This window comes from Simochromis diagramma, unplaced genomic scaffold (assembly GCF_900408965.1).
Source record: "Simochromis diagramma unplaced genomic scaffold, fSimDia1.1 OVJJ01000603.1, whole genome shotgun sequence".
In the NCBI taxonomy this organism is placed as follows: Eukaryota; Metazoa; Chordata; class Actinopteri; order Cichliformes; family Cichlidae; genus Simochromis; species Simochromis diagramma.
Window position 1 is genome coordinate 19,967,144 of NW_024387414.1, and position 27,933 is coordinate 19,995,076.

The 27,933-nt window shown below is 39.4% G+C and overlaps 1 protein-coding gene across 2 annotated transcripts in view; it reads left to right on the forward strand.

Annotated features, from left to right (window-relative positions):
* The window catches only part of pde3b (phosphodiesterase 3B), a 46,075-nt gene that overhangs the window by 6,965 nt on the left and 11,177 nt on the right, over positions 1-27,933 (forward strand). For both annotated transcript variants that reach the window (XM_040010937.1, XM_040010936.1), the window contains exons 2-4: positions 24,773-24,823; positions 26,687-26,935; positions 27,129-27,280. In XM_040010937.1, the coding sequence (XP_039866871.1) occupies positions 24,773-24,823; positions 26,687-26,935; positions 27,129-27,280 (452 nt within the window). The remainder of the gene's footprint in view (positions 1-24,772; positions 24,824-26,686; positions 26,936-27,128; positions 27,281-27,933) is intronic.

The following is a 27,933-nucleotide window of genomic DNA, read 5'->3' on the forward strand; positions in this document are numbered from 1 at the left end:
TTTATTAGATAGCAAAAATCAGGATTTACAATTGTGTTCCCAATTAAATTTGGAATTAAAAATTCAATCATTCAGTCCCTAATTTCAGTTACCAAAAGTTGGCATTTGAAAATTAATGAAAAGGTTTGTAGTCATAAAAAATATTTGATGGAATACAATACAACAGCAAGTCAAGTATCATGACTGGCTAAAAAAGGAGCATCCTGGTTCGACAAATTGTTTAAGAATTGAAAAATCATGTTTGTGAATGGAAAATTGAATGTCCAGTCAAATATTATTACCTTTTAGAAAATCCGATCACCTGATGTCTGAATGTGTAATCTGAATCAGTTTATACATTTCAATACTGCATCTAAAATGCAAAGTAAAGCTTTCTAAATAAAATCAGGAAAAGCTGAAGCCTTCTCTGACTCGGTGTCCATTTATGTGGAGTGGAAAAGTGTCCTGTACGACGGAGTTGTACAAAGAAAATGAAGGAAGCATTTTGTTTTAGTAAACTACTGATTTGTAATTACTGGTTCATTGCCATAAGTGACAGGCTTTGGAAGAGCTTTATTTTGAAAAGACTGAACCTCCAAACAGGTGTAATATGTTAGCTATGTAACACCTCCGACTCTGAAGACATTTAAGCACATTCACGGTTCCACTCGTGTCCAGTCAAATCATGAACTTTTTATTTTAACTGTATACTGTTTACTACCTTTGTAAATTTTATCTGTCATTTTTTAAATACTCTCAGGTAGTGGGCAAGCATAAAAATGAAATAGACGTTGCCGTTACAGCCTTACTTAATCTTTTGTCAACCGCAACTCTACAATTTAAATAGAATTGTACCAACTGCACTAGTGTCAGCGCTTCTTTGGGCAAGAAGCAAATGCAGAAATGAGAGGACATCATCAGGATTTCACCTTGAGTCAAAAAACTACTTTACTATTCTTGAAAGCCAATTTCTCAGCTCTCGCTGCTTGTGACTGTATGGGAACAGTTTCTGTTGCTAGTTGAGAACACGATTTTTTGTAATGTGTGATCCTTGAATGTGTCAGATTGACAAGATAGGAAAACCCTTTGTGGTTGCTGTCACCTTAAATTCAGACTATGAATTTTAGACTTAGTTTTAGTTTCAGTAAATGTTAACTTGTGCTCTCAGTTTTACGTTTTGTCACTCAATCTGCACAGCCAAAGCATTGTGGGTTAACTGCAATCGCAGAATCTTTGATTTACTATGTTAACTGTGTGTGTTAAATTCTTATTTAATAGATATTTTAAACAGATCAATGATTTCAATCTGACTTAGTAAAAACTATATTTCGCTAATTTCATTGTGGGATCAGTCTTGCACTTTGAGACTGTCTAATAGTCATAAGGGTCACCGGATGGAAAAAACAAACAAACCCAAGAACCCACAAACCAAGTGAAAATTTATATTAACCGCTCCATATTTGGTTATGGGCCTTTAGAATAATTTATCTCCAATGACTGTTTTTCCAAAACAGTGATTTTATTGTCCAACCCTCTCTGTCAGCGTGCGTCTGTGAGATCAACTGAGGTATTTTGAGACGGAGAGAGTAAAGTAGACTTAATTTTTTTTAAAAGTAGGATTAATGTATTTGGGCTTTCATGGCAGAAATCTAAAAGCTCTGCTTCATGACTAAGACCTCAGAGGCTGTATTAGCAGGCCAGTGTTGAATTCAGGGAGACAGCCCTTTTATGTGTGGTTACCACTTCACGGGGGCAAGAAGAAGTAAATAATACACTTAACTAACCCCCCCCACCACCATCAGTGCAACCCCCACCATGCAGACAGGAACAGAGAAGCAGGCTGTAGAGAGAAAGGTTGGAGGGAGAGCAGCGAAAACGCAGAGCAGCTCTCAGCTGTCACGTTAGCTTGCTGTAAAGCCATGTGGAATGATATAACATTGACGTCACAACCAAGTGACGTACAACAGGGTTATTGCAGAGAAGGGGGGGGGGGGGATTACAAGTCTTATTAATTGCCTGGTAGCATATAATGTCTGCCTCCAGCAGCGATGAGAAAGAGCGAAGCACTCAGTCTTTAGGCAGTGTGCAATATGAAGTGTGTTTTGGTGGAAAAAAGGTGCCACAAAAAAAAAAAGAGTCTACTTCATATCAACTTATTCATTCAAAAAATCACATAAAGGTCCAAAATATATAGAGATTATATATTTATCTGTAATTATACTTTGCTTTGATATATGCATATATTTTGCTGGCAGTTTATTTAATTCTGTAAGCACTGTGTAAGTTAATGTTTACTTTGAGCAAATCCTGCCTTATCAGTATTTTCAGAAAAGCAGTCACGTATGTGTTGGAGAATCAGTGCTTGTAATCTGCTCGGGCCTAAATGCAGTTGATCTACAGATCAAATCGTGGTGAAAAACGTACGTTTTTACTGTTATGCGTCTTTAGCCTCTTCATGTGTTGTTTGTGGAGATGTAAACCCTTGATGCACGTTTAGTTTTTCCCCCCCTTTGATTTGCTGTTATATCAAAACTGAAACACTGTCTGAGCAATGTATATTAAATTCAGGAGTAGTGTGTGTGTGTGTGTGTGTGTGGACTGCATGCTGAAACAAGCACTGTTTTGTGTTCCAATACACATTTAATCCTGGTCACTGCATCTTTTTCAATTTGGTATAAAGTATGAAAAAAGCACATATATCTCATATTTTAATTGTATAAAAGATAATCAAATCAAGTCTGATTGGCTGAGATTGGGCCACTCGGGGCCTGATATTTACAGAGGATGCATCGTGAACACTTAAGACAGCACTGATATGTAGTTTTATGTTGTTGTTGTTTTTTTTTAACTTAGAAAATAATTTAAAATAAAATAGTAGACGTGTTTGTGTAATATAAAAAAAATTTAATCATTGTTTTTTTTCCCTCTCAGTCCAAGTCAGACAAGAATAGTTTTCAAATATAGGAATTGTGTTTTTCTTGGTTTCTAAATTGAAATGGAAATAGCCATTTTTAGCGAAAGTGATAATTCTCTGTGACAAATTGTGAGCCAAGCTGAGCCTCTGTTTAACTGAAGGAGAGTGATACATGAGGGGTAAACTGTGTGTTTAGGAGGTTGTGTAACAGTTGCGATATCAAGACCAAGATGTCCCAATTCTCAACGTAGCAACTTTTCACATATTCCACAGGTAGCTTTCATAATATAGGTAACAATTTTATAAATATTAAATTAATCAGCAATATTGTCCGTATGAGTGATGGAAATTCTTCAGGTGTTTCTATTTGAAAAGTGTATAATTTGCAAGCCCCAGTTGGGAATTGCACTGGTTAAAACTCTTGCTTTTTGGGATTGGATCCAGATGGGCTGCCGTGATAGCTTCTGTGAATTCTGCTCCCAGCCCGCTTTCTTTAAAGTCAAAACTAGTTTGCGTAGCTGCTTTTAATTTCTCATCGCAGCGGCAGAAGTGTTAGAAAGGGTTAACTTGTGCGAGGCGCAGAGTGAAACAGGATGCAGCGACTGCATTGTCAGCCTGCTGGTGTGAGTGCAAACAGATGAGGAAATGCTGGAGCGGGTACTCCAAAACTCGGGTTGCCCTGGAAACGGTTTGCGTCATGATCACCAGCAATTAGCTTGCAGCTCTTTAGTTTTCATGATAGGTCTACCAGAGCTTAGCCTAATGACTCTGGTGTCTGAGGAGTCACCGTCTAAAAGGGGGCTGGAAAAAATATATGAATTTATAGTTTTATTTTCTTTGGTTTTTGTTGTTGTATTTTTTTTTAACATTTTGTTTACAAGACTAACAATAAATTACAGTTATTTGAGGGATTAGTTATGGCAGCATGTCCCCTGTTTCTTATTTGTCTCTAATGAGCCTTAATGTGCTGTCCCGACTTTGTCTCAGCCTGTATTATTATCTATACAAAGCTTATTTGTGCTGAGTTTGTGTGTTGTTGAGGCCCAGAATGTTGGACTGGTCAGAGCGATGCGGAGCCATTGCCATCAGATAAATCTGGGCCATTAAAAAAATTTTAAAAAAAAATCTGCAACTGTTGTGCCAGCCTCCCATACTTCGCATATCTTGGCTTCTGCTCAGGTTTTCTTAAATACACCACGAGATTCCCAACAATGCAAACATTTTAGGTGGCGTTGCTTTTTAGGTTCAGGCTGAGGTAGCTGAACTTTTCACGTGGTGGCTGTTTGCTCAGTCCAGTGATGGTGTGTGAGCAGCGTGGTAGGGTTAAATTTGACTGCTGTGACATAGATGGTGGGAGCCCCCTGTGAGAATTTAAGCGTGGAGAAGGAGAGGTTAAGGATGTAATAAATTTCAGTCTAACGTAAAAGAGCACATGCCATGGGTTTTACTGACTGTTAATAGTCTCCAGACAACTTTATTGACATAACCTAATCTTTTCCTCCAATGTTCTTAAAGTGTTTTCAGCTTTTGCTGGTGATTCGTTCTTACAATTATCATTTTTTGCCTCGCAATCTTTCTCCCTCGTCTTTTCTCTCGCTCAGTATCTGTTTCTCATTCTCTCTGAGTTTCTTTCTGTCTCTCTGTGTGCGCCTCTTTTGAAAACGGTGTCAGCACTGCTGCTTTTACACCAAAAGGCTGTTGCTAAGTGACGGTTGACGTCAGCCGCAGCTACAGAGGAGGGCTTGTGTGTGTTTAGCAGCTGAGGGCAGATCCTACTGAAAAGGGCAAAACTGTGAAGCGCTATTAGTCACTGCAATGAAAACCCTAACTCCAACCAACAAGATCGTCATTTGCACTAACTGTGCACGAATTATTCAGAACAACTCATGTTTAAAAGTAAATATTTTAAAGTGGAATGATGAGGTTTAGACTCATATATTTTTTTTGTAAGGGGGGGGGGGGCTGCACCCGACCAATCCCCACCCCCTTTTCTTCACTTTTTCTTCAGTCTGTCACTGTCTCACTTTTTTTCTCACTTTAACCCCCACTCCTCCATCTACCCTTCCCCCAACACGCAAACACACACTCACACAGACACACACGCACGCACGCACACTGAAATGTCAGATCCCCCTTCCTCTCAAGTCAGATTTTGTAGGTAGATTTAGTGTCGGACAGAGGTCTCTAACTCGGAGCTTCAGGGTGATATCTCCCCCATCCTGTCAAGGCTGCTCTTGATCTACTGGCAGTTGTTCAAGGTAATCAATTCCTAGGGAACCTGTATCATTGTTTACATCAATACAATCTGCTCTCCGTCCTGTGACAGCAAATTTTCAAATTTGAAATAAAAAGTGCAAACTACACTGCTAATATTTTTTTTTTTTTACAACCCCAATTCCAAAAAAGTCATGGTGCTGTTTAAAATTTAAATAAAAAACAGAATGATTTGCTAATCTTATAAACCCAGAGTCTTTCCACAATAGAACATAGAAAACATATCAGATCTGGCACATTTCACTATTTTGTTAAAAAAATAAAAAAAAATAAAAATAAAATCTAATTTTGAATTTGATGGCAACAACTCGTCTCAAAAAAGTTGAGATGGGATGGAACAAAAGCCTGGAAAAGTAAGTGGTACTAAAAGGAAACAGCTGAAGGAACGTTTTGCAACTAATTACGTCAACTGGCAACAGACAAATGACACGACTGGGTATAAAAAGAGCATCTTTGAATCAAGAGGCAGCGTATATAAGAACTAAAGATGGGCAAAGGGTCACCAATTTAAAAAAAAATGAAAGAAAAAAAGAAATACATTCACAATTTCCCTCAACATAAAATTACAGACACTCTGGGTACGTCATCATTTACAGGGCATGATATCAGCAAATTATTTAGAGAATCTGGAGAAATCTCTGTGCGCAAGCGACAGTGGCAAGACTCTGTATTGAATCCCTGTGATCTTCAGGCCCTGCATCTCTGCACCTTAATTTTAACAAAGGAGTAATATAGCTGACATTGTTTTAATCAGTAAATATCCCTTGACCCTCATTTAGAAGATAACAAATTTTTTTAGAACTGTCCCTAAAGTTGCGTTGTTTAACAACTACAACACCCAGATGAAGCGCCGTCACTGTAGTGTGCTCTGTTTTGCTCTTACCGTTGTCTCTTTTGATCTCCTTGATGAAATCTTGTGTTTTACCCAGGGAGCTGATGTGGCTTCACTCTTTGCATATTACCACTAGTCTTGCAGGTGCAGTCAGTTTGTGTCATATCCCCAGGGTCCACAGCAGCTGGCGAACCAAATAACACTTTTGATGCATTGTATAACCTCACTTGTTTTTTTCCTCTACAAAATGTCTTTTGTTTGCCCAGGCACCATTACCTGTTGTTTCCCCCTTTGGTTAAGGTTTCACTATCAAACCTAAGTATTTTATTTAAGTAAGTATTGCCTGGGTTTGTTCACTCATTATCTTATCTGCATGTCTAAGAGTTTATCTTCCAAAGTTTTGTTTTTCATCTGTGATGCATGTACCTCCGTCTGCCGTGGGAGCGCATCATCCTTGGCCGTCAATATTCATAGTTTGTGACATCCGTCCAGAAGGAAGCATACATACTATAAGTGCTACTATGATTATTTTGCAACATGTTTCCATCTCAAAGTCTGTTTACTGTTTACAGTTTTTGCAGAACCATATTTTCTCAGTCGAAATTATCAGAAGTTTCAGCAGATCAGTGCAAGGAACATCTTAGTAGGTGGCCTCTAATCTAAAAAGCTTGTGCTTTCGTGATGCTCACTGGGGAAAAATATTTGTGAGAAACATTACAGAGTAATGGCACGGGAGTTCATGAGTCTGTATACAGCAAAAGATGCAAAATAATTATGGCTAATAGAGGCTGCTGCAGGTGGAACAAGCACAACACAGAAGATCCATGGACAGGGTTATGGGGTTTAGCAGTCATATGGAGCTGACTGATGGCAGAATGAGTGAGCGTAGCGCACATGGTTTAATTACTGCAGCTAAGAGCTGGGGAGTTAGAGCTGGGATCTGCCCCAAATTATTACTGATCCTTCAGATGGTCTCATCATGATATGTCCATAGGATTTTTTGGAGAGTGATATACAGGGATCAAGGCATGATGGAAGAGGAATTACTGTCAAAATGGACTTTTCAAGTTAAAGAAATGTCATTTTTTTAAGACACCCAGGCCACCGTAACTGAGTAACTGTTCATTAAATGAGTAAAGATGCATTTTAATGTGTTTATTTAGTTAGTTTACTTTAGCAATGTGTAGGTCCCCTTGAATAACTCCTAAACTGCTCTGTTCTGTCTGTGCGTGGACCTCTGGGGTTGTCCGCTTGTTTCTCTTGCAGTCCGACTCTCCTTCTTTGTCCTTATCTGTCTCAACTGTATCAAAGGATCAACCGGATCAGCAGTGGACTTGATGCCACATATCAACAGCAGGCTCCCTGGCATGACTCTACAGACATGGAGCATTAGGCACGGCAGTAGTTGGCTGGATTTAGGCAGGATTAAAGATGAAATATGTGCAACATAAGCTTAACTGTACTCAGAACAGATCATATAGAAAGTTTTGTGGCTCTAAACACAGACACATCAGGTTGGTGTTTATACATTTAGCAAAAAACACAGGCATAAATTCGATTTAAAAATGGAGGTAAATACACTTGGGAGTTTTCAAAACTCGCTAGATGGCTGTAAGAGTTGTTTCCATTCTCTTTTGGTTTGTCTTTTTCATATACAATGACTTGGGACCAGGTTCAGAGCGCCGGCACGTCCACAAATTTACCAAAGGCTAGTAAATCATCAGCCATATGTAAAATATTTAAGGTATTTATTATAGGCATCAAGGCAAAGGGTTGAAGAGGCAAACAGGAGGGTAAAGATAGAAATGCGAGAGTCTCTCTCACCAACTCTGCTTAGACGACACCATCAGGAACGATGACAAGGACGGTAGTAAAAAACTAGTAGGGGATGTTGGGTTGTTTGAAAGGAGTTATCAGGTCGTTAAGATAATGTTTAGAGACATAAATAAATCCACAGCACAGGTTTCTGAGAAATAAAAGGTATTTAAAAGTAGAATTTAATAGGATTTTTTAGTATAGTATAGCTATAGCTATGTTGTGTATGAAAGAGTTGTATACGTCTTGAGCACCATGATTTCTGTCTTCAATTAAAAAAGGAAATAAATCCAATTTTCCGCTATATTTTTCTTTAGAAACGTTTTATACAACTTGACTCTTCCTTTTCATCAGTACCACAGTTTAATACCTAGAAAGAGTGTGTTCTACACATGTTGGTGAAATGGGTACACAAAGATCTTACCTTTGTTCTTCTTATCTCTGTTTAGTAAACCTACTTCAGGTTTGTTTGTGTTACTCTGACTCATCTGACAGTCCGTCAGAGTTCATGCTATGTTGCATCTGTTTCAGGTGACGTAGGTAATGCTCGCCAAGGTCTAATTTTATACTTTTCGATTTCGACTCATCTGGCCACAGAGCAGTATTCCACTTTGCCTCAGTCCATTTTAAATGAGCTTTGGCGTAGAGAAGACAGTGGCATTTCTGGATCCTGTTCACATGTGGCTTCTTCATCGCACGATAGAGCTTTAATCTGCATTGTGACCTGCATTCACAAGTAATGATTTCTGGAAGTGTTCTCGAGTCCATGCGGTGATTTCCTAAATCGCTAAATCGTGTCTGTTATTAATGCAGAATCACCCGAGGGCCAGAAGATCACAGGCGTGCAATAATTATTTTTTAAACTTGTCCCCTGTGCACGGAGATTTCACCAAATTCTCTTTTCATAATATTACGTACTATAGATGATGAGATATTTAAAGCCTTTGCATTTATTCTTAAATTGTTCCGTAACTCGTAGCTGCATTTTTCTGCAGATGAGTGAACCTCTGCTCAAACCTAATTGTGTTACTACCCTGCTGCTAATTAACCTAATCAACTACAAAATTTCCTTTTATTGATACTTACTTTTTGAGCCTTTTCTTGCCCCCGTTCAAACGCTTTGAGACGTGTCATTAAGCTGGATTTAAGTTTAAAATGAGTCAGTGATTTTTAATTAAAAGGTAAAATTCCAGAAGTATTTATTTTAATTAAATCGAAATAAAGTTAATAGAAACATTTGTAAAGGTGGAAACTATATTTACTGGCAAAGATTTAACATTTTTGTTTTGTGCTTTTGGGTGTTGGTCACTGTGGGCATACAATATATGTTTAATACAATATATATAGTCTAAATACAGCCTATTCAGAATCATTTCACCTTAAACTTTAGTGAACACATTTACTTTGACTTCTGCTGGTTTTCTTTTGATTCACAAAAGTTCTCTGTTTTCCCTCCAGCAGTTTCTCCACGTTTTGTCGTAGAAAGCGTACCGGTTTTGTGACAGTTTCACTTCATTATGTGTGTACTAAACACCAGAGACTCCACACCGTGAAAGACGCTGCAATCACGTACAAAGCCAGGGTAGATTATTCTCATGCTTTTGGACAATGTAACAAAAGTAATCTTGAGGCCTTTTGCACTGCTGTAGGATTTAGTCCCTGACCTGCTACCCATTGTTCAGGCATACCAAGAAGTTGGGGGGTGGGTACATGGAAATTTTGAATGTGAGGATATAATAAAAATAGAGGTGCATATATCTTGGACTTGATCACAAGTAGAGAAAAAGCTTACACCCAGCTCACAGGCACACCGTTAACCATTACTAGGCCCTATAAAATTCTAATGGTTAAAATTTGAACATTTATCTAAACATAGAGAAGCACCCTCTCTCATTTGAGTCATATATTCTGAGGAATATATATTTCCAGTAGTCACTGTTCAGCTTTTATCTCTGCAGGGTTTCTGCCAGTGTATTGCAAGCCTGGCGTCCGGCTGCTGAGTCCAAGCATTTTTTAGAAAATGTAATTTTAAGATTTTTTTAACATGTAAGAAATACATTTAAAGTTGGCTAATTTATGTTTTAATTATCATGCTCACAATTTTTATTAAAGCAGCTCAGAAGTGCTGCTAAAACTCTAAAAATGTATTAAAAAGTGAAAAAGAAACTAATGTGTAATATTGTGTAAGGCTCAGCTGCTACACGTATGGCAGGTATGGTGCAGCTGATCCCTTGCTGCTATAGCATGCTTTGCTTTGCAAGTGGGGGATAAACTGTCCTGTGTCTCTGTCATCAGCTCCGGTGTGTCTGCACTGCAGCTCCACGTGTTACAGTGAGTGGATAGCGCTACATTAACCGAGCGCTACGTCAATTGCAAACAAGACGAGAGGAGTGAACCGAACAGACCGAAACATATAGTAAAAATATGTAGCTGTAAAACCACACAGGGGTGCTACGGGAGGCTTAGAGAAATTCTCAGGGTATTAAAGAGTTTAGTGTATTGATGAATTCAGCTGTTAATGTTTAATGGCAAGTTTTCTATTGTAGCTCCTAGCTGGAGTTGACAAACTCACAGAGTGCTGTGAGGCATTTTGAAAAGAACATGTACAAGCCCTGTATGATGCTGACCTTTACTTCTGTGATCCAACCCAGACCTTCACACCACGATCAACAGAGTAAGAAAGAACAGGATGAAACATGCTCTTTGTTGCTATGGAGCAGCCGAACAGCCTCTCACTATGGATTTGCTTAGATGGATGAACTGAGTTTGGTCAAATTGTGCTCATACTGTAACTGTGTTCCCAAAAAACTTTAACACCAACTTGCCTGCCCGATGTTGAGGTGCTTCATCGTGGCCCAAACTGTACTGATTTGAACTCCCCATAAGCTCCTCTTTTTTACATTTAACCTCCCTGTCGCCTGAATGTTAATGGCAGCTTTGTGACTGTGATACGTAAAGGAGAAATAAGACGCTTCCTAGAGCCAGTGTTGGTCACTTGCTTGTAAATGATTTACTTAATCGCAGTTGTGCTCTTGTCTCTCTGTTCTTCTTGCTCTGTCTCTGCTTCCCTGGGAACTCCTCCTACCACTGCTCAGCTCTGATGGATGGCGTTTGTGTTCACATGCTTGTTATTGGCCAGAGCTCCGGGGCTCAGGCGTTAGGTTGTGTTTATGAGAGGAGCCTGCACTGATTCCATGATAAAACCAGATGTTCCCTTACAAGGCTTCGAGCCTCCCTCATCTAGTTCTCATGTCCATATCAGGTATAACCTTCCTGTTCTGTACTCGGGCCTCCCAGCCTCGAAACTATAGCTTGCTCTTGGGCTCCGCAGTGGTCAAAAAAGGTTGTGTGTGAAGGGCATGGATCATATGTTTGCACTTTGATAGAGAGAAACAGTCCTTAATAGAAAATGCAAGGAATATGGACTAGTTGTTGTCAACACGGAAGTGTAAAAAAATATTAGAGTAACAGCTTTGCTTCCATGTTTTCTCGCAGTGCATCCAGTATTGTGGGCTTGTAATTTGCAATGAGGAGAGGGTAGCTAATTCTCCCACTGGAGACAGATTGATAAATGACTTAACTAGTTAATCAATTATCAGAACTGTTGCCTACTTCAGCACTAAATTATACAGTTAAACCAAAACACATGGCGCAGCTGCAGATGTTGCACGTAATGTTTTGCAGGGTTAGGACATACATGAAGGGAAATGGCACACGGATTAGCTGTTGTATTTAAGAGATTGTTACCTCACTGCTATCTCATCTGTTCATTGTTAGCATACGTAAGCCCTGTTAGATGCCAAAACACCGGACAGCAGGTTACAGTAAAATGAGGCAGGATTTTACAGCTCTATAAAGTTACCACAGTGGCATTATTCAGTCCTCTGTTTAGATAATTGTGACATACACACTGGAACTATGTAGTAATCCACCTGGAATGTGAATTTGCCCGTATTTGATTTTCCAATTTGCCGTACAGCATTGTTGTAAAAGTTCACACTGTTACCATTTCAAGAGTTTATGTGTCTAAAAAAGCGAAATAAAAAGCAGACGGTCAGGATACTGTGCAGTCAAATGGATCTGCCAGCACGGAAGCTCTGCGAGAACTGTCAGGTTAATTTGTTTATTCTACCTACAGGGCTTTCATTTTTTTTTATACCTCTATGCTGGCATATGCAAAACAAGCATGTAACATTATGCAGTAAAATATGCAAAATATATACTGCATGACTGTGTGTGCAGGATGGAAGCTTGTTGCCTTGGACAACAAGCCTACCTTTGTCCCTGGCATACATCGAGCCTTTGATAATGCAAAGTTTCAAACGGCGTGTTGTAAATCAAACATTGGACTGATATAGGGATATACAGCTGTAAGGTCTGAAAAACAAAGTGGCGCTGCTTATTGTGCCCCGATAAATAACTGCTGAATAGGTTTCATTTTTTTCACGACTTTAAGTGGCCGTGACACTTTGATTAAACATTCTGTGTGTCAGAAGGTCATCTGCCTTTTCAGTAATTATGTGCGGTACTATTTGGTAAACCTAGAATATTTGTATGAACCTGCAGATCAGAAAATCAATGCCAGCAGAAAGGACTTTGAGAAGCACTGTTTAGAGTATTTACACCTGGGCTCTCTGCCACCGCTCTTCAAAGGTCATACATGCCTATATTCTTGCCAATCTCTCGTGATAACGATGAATTGCAGCGTACCAGGTCAACAGAAAATTTAAGCTCAGATAAAATGTAACCTGGATACATATCGTCTACTAGAGACTACCTTCAGCTATTTATAGGGGCATGATTTACAGAGTGGTTTCCAGTAAACGTGGAGCCGAAGTCACGCATGAATTAAGTCCCTTTTGAGGAATATGTTGTGTAGAGTTAAAAGCTGTAAGACATTTTGTTCCCCTTTCATTTGACTTTTACTTGAAGCTCATCTTAACTTTAATCTTAACCAAGGTATAAGTTAGTACAGTGTGTATTTTTTTTTACAAGCTAAACTCTGCTTAGTTTCAGTGTAGTAGAGCACAGTCAAAAGGTTGCGGGCCGTTGGAGCATGAAACATACCATTGTGGGAAAAAGTTCATCATTGACGTAGCAGGGTTGACCTTACTCATATTGTGGCATTTATGTTGTTCCTGCATGTTGTGGTTGTCATTGTGCAAGCTCCATTTTGTCTGCTGTGCAGGCCACTGAACTGAATTGTCTGTGTCTTACCTTTTCTCACTTTGCAAACTAGAATTCAGAACGTTTTGAAATTATATACATTAAAACCTAAAGCCATATGACTTAACAAAAATTGGATTATGTTGTATTTTTTGTGTATTTAAAATATTTGGATATTGAAAAATAACTCAGCAGAATTTTTATTTTATGCTTGACATTTTTTTCTTGGTGGTGCCTTCGCTGCATGTTGAAGAATATATGGATAGACATTATCGTTATTATTAGTGCTACTAATAAGTAGTAATAAGAAATAATCCAATCTGAGCTTTCATGCTCTTTACACCGAGACTCATCAGACCAGACAACATTTTTTTCAGCCTTTTATTGACCTGTTTTGGTATCCAGTGTGGTCTTCTGCTGCTGCTCTGTTGTACTCTCAGAGATGCTCTTCTGCATACCTTGAGTGTAACAAGTGGTCATTTGTATGGAAGCCCGTTTCCGCCACACACAAAAAAAGTATCCGTAAAAAAAGTAACTTAAAATTGTGACTTACTTTTCTCGAAATTTCAAGTTAGCGCTGCCAATCAGCAATCTACGTGAATTACGTCATATTCTTGTTGCCCAGAAGGATATGCCACAGAGGGATACGCACTCAAAATCGGATTGTGAGCTACCAACGTAGCAACAAACTGGCGCTTTCGAGAGTATGTTTGCCATAGTAACGCCATGTGATTCAGCTAACAACACAAGGATTCATCATTTGTGAAGCCACGCTGAAAATACTCAGCAATTTGTGCATCATGACTGGCTGTAATACTGGTAGCTTAGCTGTAGTATTTGGAGCTGAGGGCTTCAGCTTACAGGTAAAAAGGAAATAATAAATAATAATAAATAATAAGGAAGTAATTCACGTAGATTACTGACTGGCAGCGCTAACTTGAAATTTTGTGTTACTTTTCTCTAAATAAAAAAAAAACAACTCAAAATTTCGAGTTATGGATACTTTTTTTTTCAGTGGCGGAAACGGGCTTTCATACATTTGAGTTACTGTTGCATAAGTAACATCAAAAGGCATTTTCGCTCAGAAAATTTGATATTTTCTATTTTTGGAGCCTTTATCTCTAAATACTAGAGATGGTTGTGACTCAAAAAGATTGTTAACTAACAAACTTTAGCCACTAGTTAATTCTGTTTTCAGCTCCTGTCTTATTGCTTATACACTTTTACACACAGCCTTGGACACTACACACCTTGTGAAGTACTTGTGTGTACTTTTTTTGTCTACATCCCCACAGTGTGAATTGATTTTATGCAGAAAAGTGTGTGTTTTTTTTGTTTTGTTTTTTCAAAATCTGCTGCTGATAGATTCCTTCTGTGGATGTTCATCTCGAAGTTCATAGCCAATAAGATCGTGTTGTTGACAGAAACCAGGTCGATCCAGGATGAGTTCACAGATCCTTTTAAATAGCTGGATTCATAACCATCTTGCAGTATGTCCCAACTAAAACGTTTCGTAATGGAACTTCTTTCACTTTTACATTTGTCAGTGCTTTGCTTTTTAACAGCTGAGTCAGAAGGTGTTGACAGTCTTATCAATCAGTATTGTCGCTTGTGTGAGTTGATGCTTAAAGTATTTTCTGGAGGCCTGTGCAGCCAAGCGAAGCTAAAATACAATGCTGTGGTAGCAATCAGCCTGTAACTGAAAGTGACTACAATAAGTTAAGCAAAAACATTAAATGAAGATAAATGGCTTGTTTCCTGTGCAACTATGAAATGCTTATATTGTCAAACTATGCTATAAAGCAGGAAGTACAGTTTTCATTGGAAAAACAATATGTGACCACGTTGGGTGCAAAAAAGTGACACTAGTAATTTTCTTCTGATTTTATTTGGTATTTGTAAAATTCTGGGCTAATGTAAATGCCAGGATTTAAAACAAGCTGCAGTCTCTGGGGTTGTTGAAGTGCCCTGAACTTAATATCCTTGAACGACCACTTGAGGCTGGTCCAAAGGTGAATCATTTCTTATGGAACCACAAAGACTAGTTTTATAGGAGAAATAAACATGTTTACGTGACTCACCTGTTAAATTGTACTAATGCTTATGCAGGTCTTACAGGGTCTGAGTGACCACTCCAGTCACAATAACAGTTTCTTCAAGGCACTTTATATTGTGAGGTAAAGATTCTACAAAAATACAGGGAAATCAGATGACCCCCTATAAACTAGAGATGGCACGATACCACTTTTTTATGTCCGATACCGATACCGATATCATAAATTTGGATATCGGCCGATACCGATATGAATCCAATATAGTGTGTTTTTTAATCAATAAAACTGTTTTTTTTAATATCTTGCTGCATTTTGTATAAGTTCAAATTCAATTTTAAAAATCAAACAACACTAAAGCTATTTTGTTATACCTGTATGTAAAAAATACACTGCACCCAAAATATTTCATAGTTCAGCAATACTGATCAATCTAATAAACTTAAACCTACTCAATCCTTCCTATTCTGGTATTTTAAAGAGTAAGCAACCTAACCAATAGGGTTCTAAAACTCCCAGCAAAAAAAAAAAAAAAAAAGGGAACCACCCCCCACCTCATGATGCTTAATCGACGTAATCGACTTTAATTTGATGCAGTGTGAAAAAAATGCACAGAAATACATTATTTTTCAAGAATAATTAAATAGATTCAACATCTTTCTTCAACAGAATTGCAGACTGCACAGATGGTATCTTCCCAAAGGAAAAAGTACTATAGCTTACTAGGGTATATTAGACTTAACAGTTACTATATACAGTAATGGACTTCTATACTTTTTACATCAGATTAAAACTTTGGGTGTAAGATTCAGATAATTATTTATTAAAAGCTAGACATTTTAAATGAGAATAAGAAAGAAAAGTATGTCTTTCTGCCCCCTTTTACCTGTTCATGCCCTATCGGCCCCCCTGGTTAAACTTTGCTAGATCCGCCCCTGCACAGTTACCAGCTGTCAGCTGTAGAAAAAGATCCTGGTGTAGAAAGTAATATTAAATAAATTCTAACAACAGATTATCAAGCTTAAACGTGCTGCTGTTGTTCAGCCGCTGGTTTCCTCTTTCTGGTGCAAAGTGGGCCAAAAACAAACGGACTCGCAACAGAAAAGCCGATCAGCTGATCATTGATCAGTTTCACGATTGAAGTAGCAGCAGGAGAGGGAGGGAGAGAGAAGAGGCAGTCGCTCCATATATCGGTTGTTAAGCGTAACGCTGGAATGCTTTACAAACATTCAGAGATGAACTTACACACTTGCTTTACTTCTCTCTGGGATAACTTTCTCGGAGATGAAATGCCGGTTTGGTAGCAAGGCTCCAAATGCTGAACCAGACAACAGATCTCGCACGCCACAGCCGCTCTATCACGTGATGCATACTGCTCCGACGCGCTACGGTTATGAGCCGAGTTACGTCATGTCGCAAGTTTTGTGAGGTGCTTTTTTTGATATTTAATGGATCGGATTACATTTTTTATTTCTCTCCGATATCCGATCCAGTAATTTAGGTCAGTATCGGACCGATACCGATACTTAATATCGGATCGGTCCATCTCTACTATAAACAAGCACTTTGGCAACAGTGGGAAGATTAAACTCACTTTTAACAGGAAGAAACCTTTAGCAGAACCAGGCTGAAGGAGCAGCAGCCATCTAGCATGACTTGTTGGGAGTGAGGAAGGAAAACAATGGAAGACAGCATGAGATTAATAACTAATAATTAAATGCAGAGTGGTGTGCAAGCACATAGTGAGCGAAGAAGGTGAGTGAACACGAAACATTTGGTGCACTGTGGGAAGCCCCAAGCAGCATAACTAAGGGAGGATTCAGGGTCACCTGATCCAGCCCTAACTATATGCTTTGTCAAAGCGGAAAGCCTAATAGTCTAGACAAAACACTCATCTCTGGTGAATGCAGATGGTGTCTGCATCTGAATATAATGCCCACTTCAAAGTTATGCTCAATTAAGTGCATAACCACTTTGAGTAAAACTTGGGTGGTGACACAGGTGGCTTGCTGTGTGGTTATTTGTACCAGCAGAAAAGTAGTTAGCTTTCGGTGACAACTTTTCTTTCCACCTTCTCCTGCAAATATGGTTACCCCAAAACCCTGGGTGCTCATAGGCAAAATGGCATATTCAAGGCTTTAAAATGGTAGTCTAGCAAACAATGTGGTAGATATGTTGGCTTTAACCATATTTTACGTGCAGTGTGTTTTATTTATTCCGCCTTGTGTGACAGGCAAACAAAAGCTGAAGCGTTCTAATGTCTTTCTGGTCTTTGATCAAATTATCTTAGAGCAATTACTCAAAATAAAACTGATGACATACAAAAAACAAAAGCCCCCCAAAAAGCCTGCAAAGACATAAGAAGTACTCGCTGTTTACTGGCACTTCTTGCAGCAGCAGCAACACTCACACAAAGAGACTTCCTGTATCTTTTCTTGGGAGATCCAAGAGTGATCTTAGGTCAACTGTGTTGTACTGTAAATCAACAAAGTGGAAAGTCTGCCGGGACACTTAAGTATCCTCTACCGCCACTTTCTCTTGAATTGAGGACACACCTGCAGAAACAGAGCAGCCTGAGTGATTTCTGCTCTTGCCTTTGCTTCCTTAGGCAGCCATGTGTTTTTACTGTAGACTCCTCCAATGTGTTCTGCATGCTTTTGCTTGTAAGGCCTCTGTGTCTTTTGCTAAAACTTTATTTGATCAGCAGTTTCTTTGGCATCGACCATGTTGAACACAAAGTAACTTCTTAGTGTCGGCTCATAGCCATTTCCTTCACCACACAGGGGTGTAAATGGGTCAGTTTAGTACCTCAGATTGTGCCACATAAAGTTAAAAAAAAGTCGTCTAATATTTTGAGTTGAACTATCTGACAAAAAACACCCTTTCCACATGCCTCAGGCTTGTCCAGTCTCTACGCCTTGATAGCAGTATCCAACTTGGCACGCATAATTTTCCTTCTACATTCCAAAAGTCAAGTTGAGCTTAGTTATAACTCTTCCATTCTCTTTCTCTGTTAGCCTCTGTCCAGCCCATCTGCTTTTTGTGGGGACACAGACAGCAGCAGCAATTTTCCCCTGTGGAATTAGCGCCTGCGTGTGCACAGGCTGTGTGCCGCACGTCTACAAACTCATGTAAACAAAGTGCCATAGTAAAATCACATGCTAGGCCTCAATGATAGAAGATGAGAAGATCAGTCTGCAGCTGCAAGGAGCGACCATAAGTGTCTTTAGCCTTAGTCTTTGATTAAACAAAGCTTTGTTGATGTAGGCCAGACATGCTTGGATGTTGGATTAGTGTTGAAGCTGATCAATCACTTGGTCTTGTCCAAATTCCTCTGGTTTCCTGTTTTTCCTATTTTTACTGCTATTTTTAGATGTAGTTTTAGTTGTATTTATTTAACTTTATAAAAACTCATTTTCCATTACATCTCTGAGGACAAATCCACATTCCACATTTAATTCACAACATACAGTAAAGTCTTGCTCTGCTGCTTCATCCCGCATGTGATTTTTGCAGGACAAAATTTTATTAGTCTCATTTGTAACATAATCTTGACAAATGGGCACATGTGGTCACATCACATTTGGGACCACTTACGCTTGTTATTAAAACTATTATTATCTATAGGGCAGGGAAATCTGGAAATGCTGCTTTTTAGGTGAAAAATGGCCTGCAAACTGCAAAAAGCTCCACAAAGATATTCTAAATAGTTGTTACACATATACATTAAAAATAAACAAGCCCAGCACAAAACATGGCTGAACATGGTTTTGCATGCACATCTGTGGATACTTGCTCTTGCTTGTTGTTCACTTAAGTACACTCTGGAGCTGGTGGGGTCCCATGAAAAGGCATCTGTAACTTATCAAGGAAACTAGAGTAAACGAATTATACTCCTCGGAGAACAAACAACAATGTTTTTCTAGAAGGAGACAAATAAAAAGAAGGATTTGGAACTTTTCACGGTATCTTGCTCTGTGATAAAGGTCACGCGAGTGTAAAAGCTTTCTGTAGAACTGGTTTGAATGGAGTATATAGTTCACAAGATGGTAGCAACACCCATATGGAAATAGAAAAGAGCTATAGTAAATGTTTATGTTGTACATGACTTATCTCATGCTATGATTTACTCATGTAAGTGTCCCCTTTAGGATTTTCTTAAACTATATGACTATAAAAATGAAGAAATAATTAAAGAAAACATTATGCAGCATGAGAAAAATGTGAAAGGACCTACTCTCATAATAGTGTGAGACAAAGAAATATTATTGGACTTATAAATGATCTTTTTTAGATCAGCTTTCAGTAATGACTCTAAATAGAGAGAAATAGCTACAATAACAATTATCCTCATCTGCCCTCCTCATTCTTCTGTTTACGACACTTTTTAGGAGGTTATTTGTGTACTTGCCATTAGTTCCGGGCTGCTCCTTTGTTAGCCTCCTAAAATATTGTGGATAATTATTTAATGGGGCTTATCTTATCGTATCATGTAGCATGTACCAGTTGTTGTAGTTTACACAACCAGTTCTTATAGTGTTAGTGCTAAAGACCAACTGTTTAGGCTTATCTTCATTAGAGATTGTTAAAGCCTTAACCTCATAAGATGGATGTTACATTAAGGATGGACCAGTGGATTGCCTTTACAGTTCCCAGTAGTTTAAAAGGTGTAATCACACAGTTAGATTTGCAGTGTACAGTTCCCAATAGGGTGGGAAGTGGAGTCTGTAGTAAATGTAACCAACCATATGGTGATGTAATTGGGAAGAGCAAAAACAAATTCATAAAAACTCACTGGTTACCACATGGCCATTAGTTGCATGGTACTAAAACTGGGTTGGACCCTTTTTGCCGGAATTCATCATGGAAACATTCCTCGTGGATTTCGATCCGTATTGAAGTGATAGCATCACACAGTTGCTGCAGATTTGTTGGTTGCACATCCTTGATGGGACTCTCCAGTTTCACCACATCCTGTATGCTGTATTGGATTGAGATCTGGTGACTGTGGCGGCCACAGTGAACTCATTGTTAAATGTTCAAGAAACCAGGCTGATGAGCTTTATGATACGGTTGATTATCCTGCTGGAAGTAACCATCAGAAGATGGGTAGATTGTGGACATAAAAGGATAGACAATGGTCAGCAATCGTACTCATGTAGGCTCTGGTTTTTAAATGGTACTCAAGTGGTACTGAGCCAAGTGTGCCAAGAAAATATCCACACCATTACACCACAGATAGATGGTAGGATGGATCCATGCCCTCACGATGTTATCAGCAGAAATCGAGACTCATCAGACCAGGCAATGTTTCCTCCCCCCAATCTTCTCTTGTCCAATTTCGACAAGGCCATGCAAACTCTTGCCTCAGTTTCCTGTTCTTAGCTAACAGGAGTGGCACAACTTTTGCAGTTGTAGCTCAAGGTTCAGTGTGTTGTTTTCAAAGATGCTCTATGAACACATCACATGATACGTCAGATGATACGGAGGGAATCAGAAATCTCTCTTTGAAAGTCTGCCAATTTAAATTTTGCCATATCAAGGGGAAACCTGATAGAGAAATAAAAAAAAAACCACTTTCAATTTCTTTTTGCATTTTAGAATATTGTATTCAAATGCTTTCTTGTGGTGTAGTTTGTTAAACTCCAGATAAAAAAGTGCAAGTACACTCTTGAGGATCAGACGATAGTAGATGTTAGATGTTTTTATTGTGGAAAATGCATAGAGATAATGATGGTGAGGTGAAGTGAGACATTGAATTAACAGCTGCTGTCTTCTGTGATTTTCTCTCAAATGTCTAGAGAGCATTTTTCAAATTTTGCACAGAGGTTTACTTGGATTCAAGTTCAGTCTGATTGGGATCAGTTGGTCAAAGATCAAGGTCGCTGTGAATTAACAAAAGCCATAGCTCAAGAGTGATGACATTTGATATGCACAAGGTCAAGGGTCAAATTCACTTGCCTTCATAGCATTCTGCTGCAAAAACACACTCGCCATTATTTAAAGCTGCAGCTCAGGAACATGAGGGAATTTTGACCATATTTCATCTTTGGTCAGACACTGAATTGGTGACGCTAATCTTTAGCGTCTGTTTACCAATTTAATTCTTTTAAAGTCTTTTCTGCATATAAAATATGAGTCTAAGATATGTGGATGCAGCAACCACAAAGTGGAAACTCTACTTGTATTCTTTGTAGTAGAATACAGTTTGTCTGATATATACAAATACCAAGAAACTGGTTTTATAGTATTTAAAAATACTCCAAAGGACACTTGCAGATGTTCGCTTGCGCAAGCACGCGCTGAACAATTCCAGGTCCAGTGAAGTAGTAGATGAGTGTGAAAGAGAGGAATGACATTTTGAACGAGCTCCTTTCCACAGTCAAAGAATTTTCCATGGCCCTGCCAGGTCGCCCTGACAACACTGGTGACAGCCATAGGCGGCCTGGCCATCTGGAGGCCCCTGATTTTTCCCATTGGACTTGCTGATCTATGGGGCTGCTGTTGAGACCAGCAAAAGTCTTTGGCCCTGTGGGCTGTCCAGCTGAGTTTTTACAAAGTTCAATTAGAAAATCCGTCCTTGTGATGCAATGCATGCTAAATTTGAAGAATTTTAGTAATGCAAAATATTTTATCACACAGGTTTCCAGTTTATCTGCGGTTGAATGTAGGATAAAGCCTTGTAGCAAGTCTGTCAAGGTCAGAAGTTCAGAGACAATTTTTAATCCCAGGCTGCTTCTTCCTTAGCCTGCCTGAGCTCTTACACTAAGCTACAGGCACACTTCTGTCAGTTCAGGATGTGCCTCCACCCCCCACCCCTATTGCACTTTTTTCCTGAATATAGCCTTAAAAACAATCAGGCTGTATCATCTTGTCCCCCTCTGCAGGTCTTGACAGCCAGAGCTTAGCCCTCATTATCAGCAAGTGCATGTGCAGAGGGCTGCTGACGCTGTGTGTGTCGCTGCACACTGACGTCAGCAGTGCCCCGCTCCTCTACATGCAAATGCCCTTCCTGTCTGGCTGCCATTGATACCGTTTCTCTGCCCTCCCCACGCACTCTTATTAGCATGTTTTTATCAGTTCTAGCACCTCTCGGGCCACACAGCCCAGCTAATATGACACACAGGTGTAACCAGCCGGAGGCCTAATGGCCCGCACAGTTTTATTGACTCCTGTTAGGAAATATTTATGACCTGTGAGAGGAGTTATTTTCACGTTTCATGTTATGCCATGTTTATCAGTATTTGCCAGTGTGTTTTGATGTGTGTTCTTATCTGTACAGCTCGCTTTCTAGCCATCTTCACACATGCAGAGAAGCTCAAAAACTCTGGAGACGTCGGTTGGCAGCTCCCTAGTACAAACTCCGTGTGAGAACAATGCAACATTATCCGGATAATTCACAGCGAGCAAGTGGACGTCATATGTCCTGCATTGCCCGTAGTTGACTGTTAAAAATGCGTGCGTCTGATAATTTCCGTCCTGGAAATAAAATAATCCTCATATAGGCGATATGTTCAGTTGTTAACGTGTCACTGCTCCTACGTAAAAAATGTGTTGATTAATTAAATTAATCAGATAAGCCGGTGGTCTGACATAATCGGCATCATGTCAGAAAAAGTCAAATTAAGCTGCAAGCATGTTTAGTTTAGTTTGATTCAAATCTAGTTCTTAATTAGTTTGAGTAAAAACAAAACAAAACTCTACCACAATGTGAAAAACTGTCATAGCACGTTTAAGTATAAGTTGTATCAAAATGTACTTAAAATTAGAAGGGAAAGTTGCATATTACCTATATTAACTATGTTTATTATTGGTGTATTACTGTTTCATAAGGATAAACATGTACGTGTTATATCCATGCTGCACTTTTGACGAGTATATCTGCAATGCTTGCACGATGGTGAAAGAGGTGAATGGCATTTCACTTGTGTTTTGCTGTGCCTGTGCGGCTGCTTGCGTAAAGGTGTCTACGTGTGCTGAATTGTGCTTCTTTCCCCATGCTATGATTTCATGACGTCGCTGGAGACAATATCTCGTGCTCATTGAAAGATTTTTATCGCGTCACGTGCACAAGGAGCACGTGCCTCTTGACACAAGCTTTACCGGTTGTGGCGCTAGCAGTGATTCATCCAGCTATTCCTGTTTCTGAGCTTAGCGAGAATCACGGAGGAGCCCGTGCTCTTGTGCGTTATGCGCTCAGGTAAGGCAGAGGAGAAGGAGAGAAGTGAAGAGACTAGTGTAACTGTGAGGTTTTGGCAGCTTTTGTACACATGTTTTTTTTTTTTTGTCTCTCTCTCTGTAGGTCTCAGCCCTTTACTCTCCATCCCGGCTTTAATGGCATCCGCTCCTTCAGCTTTTACCCATCTCCCTCTCTGTTTCGGCCCTTCTATTTCTCTCTGTAAACAAGCAGAAGGCCAACAACTCTGTCCTCAGGCTGTCTCCCGCCATCTCGTTGCCATGGTGTATGGAGCATTGTTTGCTGGCCTCTATGTCGGGTTGCCATGGCAGGGCTTATTTGCCATATTAAATGTTTGGCAGCACTGTACAGATGCTGATGACAAACACCCATCATCCCACTTTGATCAGTGAAACAGTCAGTGATTAGAGGAGATGGCATGGATCTACTGATCTATTTATCAAGCTTAGTAATAGATTACTGTATGGACATAATCAACAAATGATGCTGCAGCTGGTAAAAAAATATAGTATAAAATAGCTAGTTTTGGCATTTAAGTGCCAAAACGCAAACTTTTTGCTTTTCAGTGTTCCTCTGCTCAGTCCCGTGTAACAGTAATATTTCAGAATGATAAAAATTTTCTTTTGATTTTGCTGATTGTGACCTAATTATGTCTGATGGTATCATGGCTGCATGTGTGTTTACATGATCAGATGAGACTTGTGCTGCTTCTGTGTGAGGCATACTCCCCTGCGGTTCTCCCTCTTGTGGAGCGGGGTGAGACTGCATGCTGGTGCTGCAAAAGAAATGTTTAATGTCTGGATTTTTACACATGAAAGTTCACTTTTTGGCACACATTTATCCAGTTCGTAAGCTTCACGTTGTGATTTGTTATGCTATCCAGAAATGCATATGCATATATTTTATAAAGTGCATGGCTGAAATGTTAGGAAAACAGAAAATGTGCAAGAGGATAACTAAATTCAAATACTTACAAATTGCTACATTTGTATACGCTGTCATAAAGGTTTAGGTTATTTCTGAAACATACTGTTAAACAACTTGCACAGCACTTTGACTGTGCAGCTCTGTAATATGTGAGAGCTCCTTTGTAGTTACCAACAGATAGCGCTTCTAATTGACGTAGTTGAGGCTTGATAAGATCTCATAGCTCTATTGTAGACGCACCTTGGTGGTTTTCGTGGTTTGCTTTTCTGCTTTTGCTTTCAGTGAGAGGCCTCTGTCTGCCGTCACTCAGGCAGACTGCATTAGCATACCTGTAGTAAAATTTGTATTTTGTGGCACGGGGAATCCCTAATGTAATCTGCGACTACACTGTTGTGTTTAATGTTTAGATAACATGAAGAACAGACGAGCAGAAGCTGTCTGTTTGTGGCCCACCGGCGCCTGCTCTATAAAGTCATAAAGCATTGTGCTCAAAGTGGAGCATAGGTCAGAGCCCGAGCTCCATCTGTGTAGATACATTTCATATTCTCTTTTATAAATAAACACACAACATACAAAGATGACATTTGACTGACGTTTCCTTTGTTTCTTCTTTTCAGATGATCTTATGGGACTGGGATCTGAAACACTGGTACAAACCACAGTATCAGGTCAGTGCTGTGCTTTGTTTAGCTCGCATGTTTATGAGGGTTTAAGGTTGTGGGTAATTCAGGAAACACACTGCCTATATAGTTTCTTTTAGATAGTCAGTCTGTAGTCCACCCACAGAGAGTTAAGTTAAATTAAGTTTAAACACGCATTTTGTTCATACAGCAACCTTTTCGTCAGGTTTTGCTCTTGTGTCTCACAAACAACAGCATTTCATATGAAATCTGCTCTAAAAAAAAGAAGGGATAAAACCCTGTAACAGATTGCGCTCACAATTTTGGGGATTTCACTTTAGACAATAGCATGTCACTTCAATAATCCAAATTTCTGGTCTAGACAGTGTGTTTTCATCCACGTACACTGTTTTTATTATCTTGCTGTGCAAAAGGCTAGAGGAAGAGAAGAGGGATAAGGAGACAATAAAATAGAAATCATGTGGAAGAAGAAGTTGGAAACAATACATAGTGTTTAGAAACAATTAGGGAACACTTAAATTACACATCGGATCTGCAGTTCTGTGAAAAACTAAGTACACCCTTAGTCCATCCATAGGAACTAAGAGGGTAAGTAGCAGTCAGGTGCTGCTTATCAAATGTAGTTGATTAAATGTAAACGCAAGTGTGAGCGGCACCAGAAACGCAGAAGTTTCTAGAAGAAGTTAGTTTCTAGTCTGGAGCATTCAAGTGTGTGTTACAAAATGCCACAAGATTTCCAGGAGTGGACATCCCAGGAAATTCAACCCAAGGTCAGAGCGTGAAATGCTTGAAGAAACTGCAAAAAACCCAGTAGCTACATCTCAGACTTAACAGGCCACAGTTAGCATGTTAAATGCTAAAGTTCAAAAAGACTGAACAAGTACGGCTTTGTTGGAAGGGTTGCAAGAACAAAGCATCTTCTCTCTAAGAAGAAAATTGCTTAGGTTTGCAAAACTGCATCCGAACAAACCACAGATGAGACCGAGGTAGAGATGTTTGGCTGTAATACATTTCACCACATCTGGGGAAAACCAAACACAAACACATCAACACAAACACTACACAAGCAACTGTCAAGCATGGTGGTGGGGGGTTGATGATTTAGCAGCCAGATTATTATGGCACCTTGCAGTTATTGGGTTGACAATGAATTATCAGTGAATGTGAGACCATTTAACTGAGAGCTAAAGCTCAGCCTAAAATAGGCCAAACAGCAGAACAATAATCCCAAACAGAGCAGCAGCAGAATGGCTGAAGAGAAAAGCATCAAGGTGTCCAAAATCAACCTGGTTGAAACGGTGTGACTTTAAAGGAGCTGTGGGTGCACAAATGCCCAAAATTCATTGAACTGAAGCAATGCTGTAAAGGAAGTGGGTAAAAAAACAATGATGTAAGAGATGGATAAAGTCATAAAGAAAACGATAACTTCAAGTTATTGCTGTTAAAAGTAGACCTACGAGTGGCTGAGTCATGGGTTGTTAGTTTTTTACAGTGATGAATAGAGTCCTGTGAAAACGTTATCTTTATCTATCACGTGACTGTATATAAAGTTGATGTACATTGTGCAATTTACACAAAGACATAACAGTCAGTGGAAACCAAAATCGTCAAGGACCGGATTCAGAATCATTTAAAATGCCTTCTTCATGTTTTTGCACAGTTTATGTGTAATTTATGGGAAAGTGGAATTCATAAAAGAGAGCGTGAAGAAATAAAAAACGCGATTATAAACCTCATACTATTCCTGGCCACCTATCCGCCATAAACCAGTACTCACACTCCAGCAGGAGTCTACTAGACACCACAAACCATAAACTTTTAACTGTCATTTTATGTCTGCCTTTGCAGCTCTGCTCCCTAACCTGTGCAGTGTATGTGCATTTACAACAGGGTGCAGTGAGCGGCAACGGTGTGGACCTTTCAGTCATCAACGAGGCCAGGAATCTGGTGTCAGACCTGCTCATGGACTCGTCGCTGCCTCCACACACTATCTCAGTTCTGCGCAGCATCTCCAGCCTCATGGGGACGTTTTCAGGCTCATGCCGCCCCAGGGTCAACCCTTTTACCCCCTTTCCAGGTTTCTACTCCTGCGATGAGGTGGAGGACTCTGTAGAGAGGAGTGATAGGAAACCTATTAAGGTGGGAACAAGTGTTACTACTGCACAAAACTAGTCCCTTATCAGTTATTAATAGTTTTAACCAGCACTGGTTTGTGATGGGAAATAGTTCTGAAGCCATAAAACTGATTACTAGTTTCAAATAGTCAGCCAAGTTAACTTATGATGTTAATGTTAAACATATATTTATCACTGGATCTTTCTTCACCAATCAGGGTTTGAACAGCAGGAACAGCCTCCCCACCCCTCAGCCAAGGCGTAGCTCCACCTCATCTGCATCGTCCACACTCCCTTCTCTTGACTGCGCCTCTTTACGGTGGGAACGTAACAACGGCAAGAGACCCCACCCTGACCTCAACTTGATCAGGTACTCATCACAAACTCAGCCGTCTACCTTACCACCTCGCAGAAACACAAGAGTATCTGTAGAGCTGCTAGCGCACGTTATTTATCTCTTACTTGAATCTCTCCTGTTTTGGAGCAGATAAAATTGCTTTTCTTGCAGGATCTAACGTGTTCCTTTTATTGCCAGAAAGTCATAATGAAAGTTATCATGAAAAGTAAGTGCAGTGATACTTTTACCCGAATGTAAATAAATCACTGTACTTTTAGTACAGTTGTCTCTTCTTTAACTAAGGCTACCTCGATGAACCAAGGACTGGTAAATCTATTCTTTGATGCACAATCAAGAAATGGACTTATTAATTATAGCATAACACTTCAGTGTTAAAAATGGGTTTAGAAGCTTTAAATAAATTCATTTCAAAATTGGTTTGAATTACCATAGTGACAGTGGGGTGCAGTGCCTGTTACCGTGTGTCTCCACTGGATGGCAGGAGAGGATTGGCTATGTTGGCACCTTTTTTTTTGGTCTTTGTTTCTGTAGTGTAACGTGATTGGCTTGCCAGAGTAGCCTTGAACTGTTGTTCTTTGTCTGGATGATGCATAACATCTGATAAAAAGAAACCCTTTTTATATTTTCTTGATAAATCCCGTGTTTAATATATGTGTTTTTGTCCT